This window comes from Dendrobates tinctorius, unplaced genomic scaffold, assembly GCF_039654945.1.
Source record: "Dendrobates tinctorius isolate UK_male_01 unplaced genomic scaffold, ASM3965494v1 ptg000019l, whole genome shotgun sequence".
NCBI lineage: Eukaryota > Metazoa > Chordata > Amphibia > Anura > Dendrobatidae > Dendrobates > Dendrobates tinctorius.
The window spans coordinates 46713492-46726040 of NW_027361687.1; the positions used below are offsets into that span (position 1 = coordinate 46713492).

The 12549-nt window shown below is 48.1% G+C and overlaps 1 protein-coding gene across 1 annotated transcript in view; it reads right to left on the reverse strand.

Annotated features, from left to right (window-relative positions):
* Nucleotides 1–12549, reverse strand: part of ITGA10 (integrin subunit alpha 10) — an 88600-nt gene that overhangs the window by 52719 nt on the left and 23332 nt on the right. Inside the window, exons 8-16 of the mRNA XM_073566951.1 lie at nt 3177–3327; nt 2935–3100; nt 2694–2767; nt 2476–2620; nt 2169–2317; nt 1931–2074; nt 980–1183; nt 766–896; nt 50–216 (exon numbers count right to left, since the gene is read on the reverse strand). Coding sequence (XP_073423052.1) covers nt 50–216; nt 766–896; nt 980–1183; nt 1931–2074; nt 2169–2317; nt 2476–2620; nt 2694–2767; nt 2935–3100; nt 3177–3327 — 1331 coding nt within the window. The remainder of the gene's footprint in view (nt 1–49; nt 217–765; nt 897–979; nt 1184–1930; nt 2075–2168; nt 2318–2475; nt 2621–2693; nt 2768–2934; nt 3101–3176; nt 3328–12549) is intronic.

Below are 12549 nucleotides of genomic sequence, written 5' to 3' on the forward strand. Positions count from 1 at the left end.
GGGTGAGCCAACAGGCGATTGTTTTTGGCTACGACCATTAGTTACTGACCAAATCGGCTGTCCCATTTGCCGGGGGATTTGGAGTTGACGGAGAAGCAGAAGGTGATGTTTAGGCAGACGGACTCCTTGCCTTGTCTTTTACAGTTCTTCTGGAGAAGGTTGATAGAGGTTGGGGTTACCTGCAATGTGGCATTCACTCGAACAATGCTGCGAGACCTGAGGATGGAGAAGCGACCATATTTATCCATATTTGGCAACATTGTTGAAGGGTCTTTATAGGAGTCAGGAGATCATTGGGCAAATTCCCACTTAGTCTCCTGTATAGTCATGACCTGTTGTTAAGTGCCAAACTCTCCCCATCTTTGACACACCACTCAAAGATTTCATCCCATCTCTGACCCACCACACCAAAATACCACCCCATATCTGAACTCACCACCCAAACATTTCATCTCATTTCGAACTCACCACCCAAAAATGCCACCCCATCTCCGAAACACCACCAAAACATCCCAACTCATCTCCAACTCATCACACAAAGATACCAACCCATCTCTGACACACCATCCAAAAATGCCAATCCTCTGACTCACCACCCAAACATCCCACCTTATCTCCAACCCGCCACCCAAAAATACCACCTCATCTGCAAGAAACCACCAAAAAATACCAACACATCTCCGATTTGCCATCCAAAAATGCAAATCCATCTTTGACTCACCACCCTAAAATACCACTCCACCTCTGACCCACCATCATCCATACCTCAACATGACGACTGCTCCTTGACTGCCGATGGTTAAGTCCCCCAACCCGTCACCATCCAGGTCCATCTGAGCACTCACGCTGCGACCAAAATACGTGAGTCCGTGACGGAAAGAGACAGAGTCTATTCTCTGACGATATAAGAAGATTCCTATTATCTCTCATTAAACAAGGGTTCACTTATTTTCATCTGCCCTATTTTTTTACCCCGTACCTGTTTATAAGCCGGTAGGATGGTGTTGCGGTAGCCATGGTAGATATACACAGCCCCCTGGTGGTTATCCTCCAGAGGTGCCCCAATTACTACATCGTTGAAGCCATCATGGTTCAGATCCGATGCGCTTGCCATGGAGTAGCCGAAACGGGAGTCTTGGACTTTGCGGTCCAAGTTCAATGTGCCGTTCTGGGATAGGAGAACCTATGACGGAAATAATGACTCAACCTGAAGAAGAGTCAGCTACTGTGCCCAGTGGATGTTAAGAGTCCCTGGAAGGGTGAGGTGACCACTACAGACAATCCTTAGAGTGACTCTTCATACACTGATCTGACAGTAACCATATAATTGAGTCCAAGAAGGCAACACCATGATCAATATCTGGGATGATCAAGTCTTACAGTGGTGTGGCCTCTCATTTTTCTTTACTTCCCTCACCTGATTCACCTACTTATTTTGACTTTACCTACTCCACCTTTTGAGCCTCCTCATTTTAGCCTTACCTCTTCCACCTGGTGTACCCCTTCATTTTGGCTTTACCTCCTCCACCAGGTGTACCACTTTATTTTGGCTTTACCTCCTCCACCTTTGGCGGCTCCACATTTTAGCCTTACCTCCTCCACCTGGTGCACCCCTTATTTTGGTTTTACTTCTTTCATCAGGTGTGCCCCCTTATTTTGGCTTTTCCTTCTCTACCTGGTGTTCTCCATTATTTTGGCTTCACCTCCTCCACCTGATGGGCCTCCTCATTTTAGCCTTACCTCCTCCACTTGATGCACCTCCTAATTCTGGCTTTACCTCCTCCACCCGATGTGCCCCTTATTTTGGCTTTACTTACCGTACTCCATTAGGTAAGCCACCTTATTTTGGCTTTACCTCCTCTACCTGTTATGCCCCCTCATTTTTTACTTTACTCCCTCAACCTGGTGCGCACCCTTATTTTGGCCTTACCTGCCCCACCCGATAGATATAAACACGTCCGGTTTCTTTATTATGGTGTCCCAGGAACATCGGGGCGGCCACCAGTAGGACATCCGTGATACCATCCTTGTTAACATCTATTGGGCACACCTCACTGCCAAAATAGGAGCCGATCTGTGGGGAAAAATATGGCGGAGAGGGTCCTGTATGAGAATCATCCTGCCTGGGAGTAACCCACTAACGTTAGCGTAAAAGCATCACTCCTCACCTGTTCCCCCAACAAAGCCTGAGATATGATTATGTCGCCTGTCCTGGACATCTCAAAAAGAATTACCTTCCCCTTGTGCTTGAATCGGGGTGCCCCAGCTATATACACTGTCTTCCCGCTGCGCAAGGTTATGGAAGAAACAGTGTAACCTGTAGATAAGAGAATAATGCAATTTTCATTTACAAAGAGCGCCCCCTCTGTGCTCAGGGCATATGTGGTATTGCAACTTAGCTAAATTTATTTCAATGGAGATTTCTAGCAATACTAAACAGTTAGGCACGTGTGGTCGTGTACAATGCCAGATTACCTAAATAGGCAGCGTGTTTCTTCATTTTCACTGGAAATTCCTTCTCGAAGGCCGATCGTGGGGGCATAATCCGACTGTTCAGAGTCTCCTTTAGAACCGCTCCATCCCAGTCATAAGCACCGACCGTGCCAAACAAGATGCCATCCTGCGGAGACCAAGCGGCCACATGTAAAGTGTTCCTATCACCCCAGTCGTGGTGCCGTGACGCTGCACCTCACCTCCAGGATGTGAATGGAGAATCCGACTTGAGACATCTCCAGTTCGAAAGAACTTTCATTCAGCTCGTGAGTCGCTGCAGAGAAGGTCCAAGAGGAGAGGGTCAAACTCTGAGGAACATCTGATCCCACCATAAAGGCTCCCCAGCACACACTGTACACCTACAACAGAATCCTGCCCTAGAATAGTCCACAAACTAAGAGATGATGCCTCATCATCTGGTGGATGGAAATGGTACTGCACCTTCCAGACTGAAGATCCTGTCTCCTAGCGCATCCACAATGTCGTTGAGCGCAGCCTCATCGGTAACGTTGAAAAAGTACTTGTCGTCCGGGTCGCTGGCAATGTATTTAATCTCATTGATGAAGGATTCAGGGTCCTGCTGTTTCCTCATGTAGCTGCCCAGCACCTGGGGGGTTATTGGGGGAAAGGTCAGTGGAAACTCATGACCCTGATTGTGTAGGTCTATCACAAACTGATCGTACCGCGATGGCGTAGCGGGTTATGTCACGCTTCTCACACTCCGCCAAGGCGAGTGGCAACTCATCCCCGTCATGTGACTCGCCGTCTGTTACCACGATGAGGAGTCGACTTGCGCCTTCCCTTCCCCCACGCTCAGGATGGAAAGCTTCAGAGCTAAAGGAATGAGAGGGTGTATAGACAGGAGATGCCCAGGTTATACCAGCTGCCAAGGTGAAACCAGCAGTAAATATAATTATATATAGGAGATGCCCAGGTTACACCAGCTGTACATATATAACTATATACAGGAGATGCCCAGTTTATACCAGCTGTACACATATAATTATATACAGGAGATGCCCAGGTTATACCAGCTGTACATATATAATTATATACAGCAGATGCCCATGTTATACCAGCTGTACATATATAATTATATACAGGAGATGCCCAGGTTAAACTAGCAATACATCTATAATTATATCCAGGAGATACCCAGGTTATACCAGCTGTACATATATAATTATATACGGAGATCCCCAGGTTATACTAGCTGTACATATATAATTATATACAGGAGATCCCTAGGTTATACCAGTTGTACATATACAGTGCTGGGAAAAATTAAAGGGGTTGTCCGGGCTTTTCACATAATCTCAGTACATATCTGGGCTGCAGAATTATGACAATAAGTAATTTATTTTCTGTCACTAGTTTGCACGGTTTTCTAGATATTCTGAGCAGAACGTCCAAGGGGGGGGTGTTATGGCATTGAAATGAGAACTAGTCGTAACCTCCTACTCTACTCCAAACATGCCCTCTATAGCAACAACCCCACCCTCCATAGCTACAGGCCCTCCCCGTCCACATGAAGCAACCCTCATCACACAGTAACAAATCCTCCCCCTCTAGCAGCCTCACTGCAGAGAGCAGACCACCCAGCTGCTCCTCCCCCAGACACACGCTGAACAGTGATCTATGGAAAGTAAAACTAGTGAGGAGGGAAAATCGTCCTGTATTCTGGGGCACTCCATGGTTACAATACATAACTCATTATCAGCAATTACTTCCCTCACTGTCCCAGGCTGCTAGCAGCAGTGAGAACAGACTGTGTGATGGCCAGTGATGGGGGTCTGCAGCTTTTAATCTGCACAGGGGATGGCAGTCACTGATGTAATCTGTTCTGTGAAAAAGCCTCTGCTGTGTGAATGAGACAGCTGTGTGTCACTGATGTCTTCACACAGCAGCAAATTTGGTGCAGTGTATGTGCGAAGCTCCACCAAACTCCCAGCAAGCTCCAGTGACCAGCACCACCCACTGCCCACTCATTGGCTGGCAGTAAACTGCACCAGCACTCATCTTTATCATCATTCCAGCATTGGAAAGAACACAGCAGTGATCCTGTATTTGTGAAAGCAGCACAATACATACATACATACACCCCCCAACACTTCACACTGTTACAGCTGCTGATTGGACAGGCTGCTCCCATCAGTATTTGTGTCATTAGAGACACAGTGCTCACACATACACTGCAGACAGGCCATATACATAACACATCAGAGCACACAGAATTTTTACATATTGACCTCAAATAATACAAAGAGACTTTTAAGTGATCATCAGAGTTGAGTATAAGTAAGTTATGGTTGATTTTAGAGATTCAAGTTAGATGTCGATTTCCGCTGCCATTCCGGTGACGAACCAGGTATCCACGGTTGTCATCCTACGTCTAGAAGAGACAGTAGAAAGAGGAAAATGTGAAAGATAGCAGAAAGAAAATGTGTTGCTAGCAAATGTGAATTGATGTTGAGTTTGCTTATATAGCACTTTAAATTAGGTAGCATAATTTAAAATTTAGTGAGTTAAACTGTTTGCAACGTTCAAGAAACCGTGCCTTCTATATTAGGAAGTTTAGTATAAGACATGTTTATTCAGCACTACAAAATTTTGTATGTTCCTGTATTGTCAACTTTGTTTGCCTTGCAGCCCACGGACGTGCTGTGTTTAATGGGGGGAGTGTGGCGCCCCTGAGGGTTCAGTTGCCACAGAGGTACTGCACCTCCTCCTGAGGTGTGGTGCCCCACCATCCAGGAAAGGTGGGAACTCCTGACCACGCTCCAACACTCGCATCCCACACAACACAGTAGTTTAGCAAAGCCACATTGCGACTCCCTGCATGGAGTGTAGCAGAGCACCTTTGGTGGCTCCCTGCTTGGAACACTAAACGTGCTGGGAGGTGGGTGGAGTATAGAATACCTAAAAGAGGGGGAAGGTGTAGGATTTGAGGTCAGTCAGTCAGAGAGTCACTCAGAGAGGAGTGAGGAAAGGAGATCACTGAGAGAGGGATGGAGGAAGGAGTGCTGCAGCTACCTCAGTGATCTGAGCCAGCTGGCACAGGAAAGGAAAGAAGGAGAAAGACATTGAACTGAAACCCGATCTTCCATAAGAAGGAAAGACTAGTACGGAACGTAGGAGTAAAAGGGAACAGAGGACGTGGGTTACAGGAAGAACCCTGCCTAGAAGTTCTAAGCGCAAGGCCGGGGCCTGGTCCCCGAGGTTGTATGGACACTAATGGTTCTGCAACAGACACTGGAGCTGTGGGCTGTAAATGCACTATTCCCATCTAAGACTTGGGGGCACAACAGCAACATTGATAGTGAGCCGGGACTCAGGAGTAAGGAGTCCCCGAAGCAGGCTACAGCTGTCTGCTGTACAAGTAGAATTCTTGGGAACATCTGTCAGGAGGAACTCCAGTGTAACTCAGTACTAGGAGATCTTCACACTTAAAGGCGCTATAGAGGAGACGTTCAGAAAGGCACATGTTGGCGGAGTGTTGGAAGGGAGCGTCCTATCTTGCCTGGAGGTCGACTGAGCCCCTGACCTGGAGGACACAGCACGGAGGCAGGCACCTGTGTGTACTACAGACTGTGAGTAAAGCTTTGGAACTACAAGCCTTGGTGTCCTCCATTTATTCCTGCGCCAACAACCCTGGTGCCGCTGCATCTGGGTGCCAGCTTCTGCACTGCCTGCGCCTCTCAGCTACCCCTACATCTACACTGCCCTGGGACTACAGCTCCACCTGTGGGGAGCTTCACCATCTTGGCTGCAACACACCACCAGTCCCAGAGGATCTGCATGCAGCGTCGGCCTAACATCTCACTTGCCGAACACCACAGGTGGCGTCACAAACTATTCATAAATTCTATTCACCCCTTTTTGCCATGGAGCCCCAGGGCCACGGACCGGGTCACAGCTTCCATGACAACTCCCATTGTGATCAACGGGCCCGGTACCGAGTACCGCGCCAGGTCGGGCGCTCCATTCTGGCGTTACAAACAGGATGACGAGACCCGATGCCATCGGGTTCTGTGTGCCTAAGATTTGTTGGACTTAAAACTTTTGAGAATGTGCCGAAGACCCAATTTGATAGACTGTGAAATGAATACTAAAAATGGCCAACAGCCTGGAGAAGAAGGGCGTGATCATATGGGTGGTCCTAAGAAAAGAGCGCGGACTGTCCTGGGCCTCCCCTGTCTAAACTTCTATGCGACAGCAACTTGGCCCACCCCCCGCAGGGGTTCATATACTGGCTTGGTATGGAGGAGTTGGAAGAAGACGCTGCTCCCAGAAGGAGGAGTGGAAGCCAGTGGCGGGAAGGAAGCCTAGATAGGAAGAAGAATGCCAGAACACCATAATGGAAGAAGAGGGAAGGAGGCCTGCGGAGCGCGGGGAGGTTGAGCTGGATCTCCCCGGCGCCATGGCTGAAGGCTCGGACCCTGCTTCTAGGCTGAATCAACGGCAGCTGGAGGAGGAGATTGCCCGGCTGACCCATTGTTTGCAGCTGAGGCAGGAGGCCTTGTGGAGGCTGAACTGGCAGCACTCCCGGGAGGGGCTTACACCTGCGGTAACCACCACTGCTGCACCGGAGATTCCCCAGGCAGACTCCACAAAGCCCGCAGCCGCCATCACACCATCGGCAGCATCCGGAACCCCTTCGCTGCCGCCACAGGAGGAATTGTATGAGGCCCCGGGAGCCAAAGCGGAGGAAGAGGAGCTCCCGCCCGGACCTGACACGGCTGCGCAGGTCCCACCAGAGGCCCCCGTGGGCCCGGAGCCACCATCCGCTCCACCGCGGCCTGCTGCCACCGGCCAGCTCCCACCTGCACTGGAGCAGAACCCACACCGCCAGGAGGCTCCAGGTATGTTTGATGTCCCTGCACCTGGGAAGGCCTTGGGGTGTACCGCGGTCGCAGCGGCTGGCCAGGTCGTGCTAGATCTGGTCTGAGACCGGGATACCAGCCCCCAGGGGGAACACCAGAACCCCTGATAGTGGCGCCGCGGTACAAAACTAGTCTGGATCGGTCTCGGGAGGAACAGGAGGATGAGGAGAACTAGGCTAGCTGCCAAGCGACTATCTGGCAACTGGCAGCTGAATATCGAGACAGAGAGCGGCGACGGTTAGCTGTGCTGGGCCCTGATTTGGACCGCAAAGAACAGGTCAGAGCCGGTCACTACGGCCCCAGAGATGCAGCAGGTTGGGGCCACGTCCTGAATGTAAATCTTGAGAGGGGGTTCGGCTTCATTCATGACCCTAGCCGAGCCTCCGATCTGTTTTTCAACCGGAGAGATGTAGAACCCCACTTGAGAAAAGGACACCCTGCTAGAAACCTAAGCCCGGGAGATCATGTGACCTTCACCAGACATGAAGGATTGAGAGGCTGGTACGCGATGAATATCAGACGGGTCCTGGAGGATCTCATCAAGACCTGCAGGCAGAAACCGCCTACTGCCCCCATGTGCCAAGCTGGATCAACACAAGTCCCACAGCCAAAAGTACAGAGAACCACAAGTCTGACCCCACTGGAGGAAGAATACCTGAGGACTGCCAATACGTTTCTCTCATCTGGTAGCAGTTCCAGTCCAGAAATCCCAGGAGGGGATAACCATTAGTCAAGATGCTTCTGGAAATAACTCTCGTTACCCAGGAGGGTAATTGCACAGTTGTGCTTTGTTTACTATTATGTTTTAGTTTTGGTTTTCCAGTCTTGCCCTGTTTTGTTGGCAGCCTTCACACCTGAACTGTGGAGATCATGAATGCTGAATGGTCCAGAACTGCAATTTGTACATAGTTTGCACCTCTTTAGGTGCTCTCTCTTGGTTTTACATAGGACCCTCTCTTCGTGAATGAAGACCTACCTCGTTATAGGGACACTTCCAGACACAATGGCTGAACCAGTGTCTACAATTGTACTTATTGATAAAGCTTAATGTCATTCTTTGAATAGAAATGAGAAAATTTATATAATGAAAGTATTATTGACATATTTTATCTTGAGAAAAAGACATAGTGGATGTTTAGAGAACTTTGAATAAAGATGTTAAGGATGTGAATATAGAATTGAAAGTACAGGTGACGAACCAGGTATCCACGGTTGTCATCCTACGTCTAGAAGAGACAGTAGAAAGAGGAAAATGTGAAAGATAGCAGAAAGAAAATGTGTTGCTAGCAAATGTGAATTGATGTTGAGTTTGCTTATATAGCACTTTAAATTAGGTAGCATAATTTAAAATTTAGATAGTGAGTTAAACTGTTTGCAACGTTCAAGAAACCGTGCCTCCTATATTAGGAAGTTTAGTATAGGACATGTTTATTCAGCACTACAACATTTTGTATGTTCCTGTATTGTCAACTTTGTTTGCCTTGCAGCCCGCGGACGTGCTGTGTTTAACGGGGGGGATTGTGGCGCCCTGAGGGTTCAGTTGCCACAGAGGTACTGCACCTCCTCCTGAGGTGTGGTGCCCCACCATCCAGGTAAGGTGGGAACTCCTGACCACGCTCCAACACTCGCATCCCACACAACACAGTAGTTCAGCAAAGCCACATTGCGGCTCCCTGCTTGGAGTGTAGCAGAGCACCTTTGGTGGCTCCCTGCTTGGAACACTAAACGTGCTGGGAGGTGGGTGGAGTTTAGAATACCTAAAAGAGGGGGAAGTGTTATGGATGAAGGAGGAAAAAACAAAAATAATAGCTAAGTCCAGAAAACCAGAGAAGTTGGCAGCTATCGGATTGCAGACCCCTGAACCTATCCACAACAACTAGCAGTAGCCGTGGGGGGTTCCTACGGTGCCCTAGACCCCTTGATCACAGCCGGAGAACTAAATTAGCCTAAAGACAGAAAGGGGAAATCTAAACTGCCCCAGAGCAGACACCAAAGCAATAGGCAGCCCCCAACATATAATGACTGTGAAGCAAGATGAAAAACACTAACACAGATAGAAAGATAGGTTGAGCAAATGATGGGGCCCAAGCTAACTAAATAGGACAGGATAGAAAAGCTGCTGTCTGCAATCCTCAAAAACCCTATCCAAAAATGTACCAACAGACTGATAGGAGAAACAGGCCCTGAAGTCGCTAGGCTTCAAAAAACTATATCAGCACTCAGGTATATTCTGAAGACAAAGCCAGAGATCAACAGATCAGAGACAAAAATGGAATTCAGCTCACCCCCGGCCGGGTAAGGCTGAACTACAAAAAAACAAGGCAAACAAAACCAGAACTAAAGTGTACAAAAGGCAGAGCAAAACTTAGCTTTGAGAAGCAGAAATCAGACTGGTCTCCAAGAATCCAGCAGGAAAATCACCGGCAAGGCAGCAGGGCGTCGGCTGCCTTATATCCAGTCATCAGTTCCTGTGACCCAGTCATCATCTACCTGCTCAGCTGTTTGGTATTCAGCCTCACTACCTTCCTTCGCCAGAAGAGGGAGTTCATCAGACCTCACTGGTGAAGGGAAAATGAACTCACAACAGTACCTCCCCCTTGAGGAGGGGTTACCGAACCCTCATCCATGCCACTAGGGCGATCAGGGTGAGCCCGATGAAAGGCACGCACCAATCTTTCGGCATGAATATCAGAGGCAGAGACCCAGGAATTATCCTCCTGACCATAACCCTTCCACTTAACCAAATACTGGAGTCTCCGTCTAGCCAGACGGAAATCCAGTATCTTCTCTACCTCACACTCCTTGTTACCTTCAACCAATACAGGGTCAGGAGGTGCCACCCCAGGAACTACTGGTTCGACAAACCTCTTCAACAAGGACTTATGGAACACATTATGAATCTTAAATGTGACAGGAAGAGCCAACCGAAAAGAGACCGGATTAATAATCTCCAAAATCTTGTAAGGTCCAATAAATCTAGGCTTAAACTTAGGAGAAGCCACCTTCTTAGCGATATTTTTTGATGACAACCAAACCATATCACCCACCTTAAACTGGGGTCCAATGGTCCCATGCCGGTTGGAAAACCGCTGGGCCTTTTCCTGGGAGAGAGACAACTTATCCACCACTTGGACCCAGATCTGGTGCATTCTCTCCACCACAGTGTCAACACCTGGGCAGGCAAAGGCTCCACCTGCCCCGAAGAAAATTGAGGATGAAACCCAAAGTTACAAAAAAAAGGTGACATCAAAGTGGCAGAACTAGCTCTATTATTTAAAGCAAATTCGGCCAAGGGCAAAAATCAAACCCAATCATCCTGATCAGCTGAAATAAAACATCTCAAATACGACTCCAAAGTCTGGTTTGTTCTCTCCGTCTGCCCGTTGGTCTGAGGGTGAAACGCAGAGGAGAAGGACAACTGAATTCCCAGCTTGGAACAGAAAGTCCTCCAAAATCTAGACACAAACTGAACTCCTCTGTCAGACACAATGCTCTCAGGAATCCCGTGCAAGCGAACTACCTGTTGCAAAAACAAGGGCACCAACTCAGAGGAAGATGGCAACTTAGGGAGTGGTACAAGATGGACCATCTTAGAGAATCTATCACAAATCACCCAAATAACGGTCATTCTCTGAGAGACAGGCATATCAGAGATAAAATCCATTGAAATATGGGTCCATGGCCTCTTGGGCATCGGCAAAGGCATCAACAACCCACTAGAGCGAGAACAAGGTTTAGACCGGGAGCAAGTCCCACAGGACTGCACAAAATTCCTGACATCATGAGACAAGGCAGGCCACCAAAAAGACCGACTCACCAGATCTCTAGTACCAAAAATACCTGGATGACCAGCCAATGCAGAGCAATGAACTTCAGACATCACTCTCTTCCTCCACTGGTCAGGAACATACAACTTTCCACTGGGACAACGCTCAGGTTTGTCCTCCTGAAACTCTTCCAGAGCACGTCTCAAATCGGGCGAGATGGCAGAAAGAGCTACCCCCTCGCCTAAGATGGTAGCAGGCTTGGTCACAACACGAGAATCAGCAAAGAAACTCCTTGAGAGGGCGTCTGCCTTGACATTCTTAGTGCCAGGAAGAAAAGAGACCACAAAATCAAAATGTGTGAAAAACAAGGCCCACCTAGCCTGTCTAGGATTCAAGCGTTTGGCCGACTCCAGGTAAATCAAATTCTTGTGGTCAGTAATGACCACGACCTGGTGTTTAGCTCCCTCCAACCAATGTCTCCACTCCTCAAATTCCCATTTCATGGCCAACAGTTCCCGATTCCCCACATCATAGTTACGTTCGGATGGGGAGAACTTTCGGGAAAAGAATGCACAGGGATTCATTTTAGATGTCACAGGATCTTTTTGGGACAAAACAGCTCCTGCACCTATCTCAGAGGCGTCCACCTCTACCTGAAATGGGAGTGAGACATCAGGTTGCCGCAGAACCGGAGCAGAAGTGAATCTTCGCTTCAGCTCCTGAAAGGAAGAAACAGCCTCCGGAGACCAATTCAGCACATCAGCACCCTTCTTAGTCAAATCAGTCAATGGCTTGGCAATACTAGAAAAATTAGCTATAAATTTCCGATAAAAATTAGCAAAACCCAAAAACTTCTGGAGGGCCTTCAAAGAAGTGGGCTGAACCCAATCATAAATGGCCTGTACCTTGGCCGGGTCCATTTCAATAGATGACGGAGACAAAATGAATCCCAAAAATGAAATCCTCTGTACCCCAAAAAGGCATTTCAATCCCTTGACATACAGGGAATTCTCCCTCAAAACACAGTCCGAACATGTTCCACATGGGAGTCCAAATCCTTGGAAAAGATCAAAATATCATCCAGATAGATGATCAAAAATGTATCCACAAAGTCTCGGAAAATATCATTCATGAAGCACTGGAAGACAGAAGGGGCATTAGTGAGCCCAAAAGGCATCACCAGGTACTCAAAATGTCCCTCTGGAGTATTAAACGCTGTCTTCCATTCATCCCCATGCTTAATGCGAATAAGATTATACGCCCCCCTGATGTCAAGCTTGGTAAACCAGTAAGCACCTTTAACTCTGGAGAATAGATCAGAAATCAGGGGTAACGGATACTGATATTTAACAGTAATTTTGTTGAGGGCACGATAGTCAATACAAGGTCTTAATGAAGCATCTTTT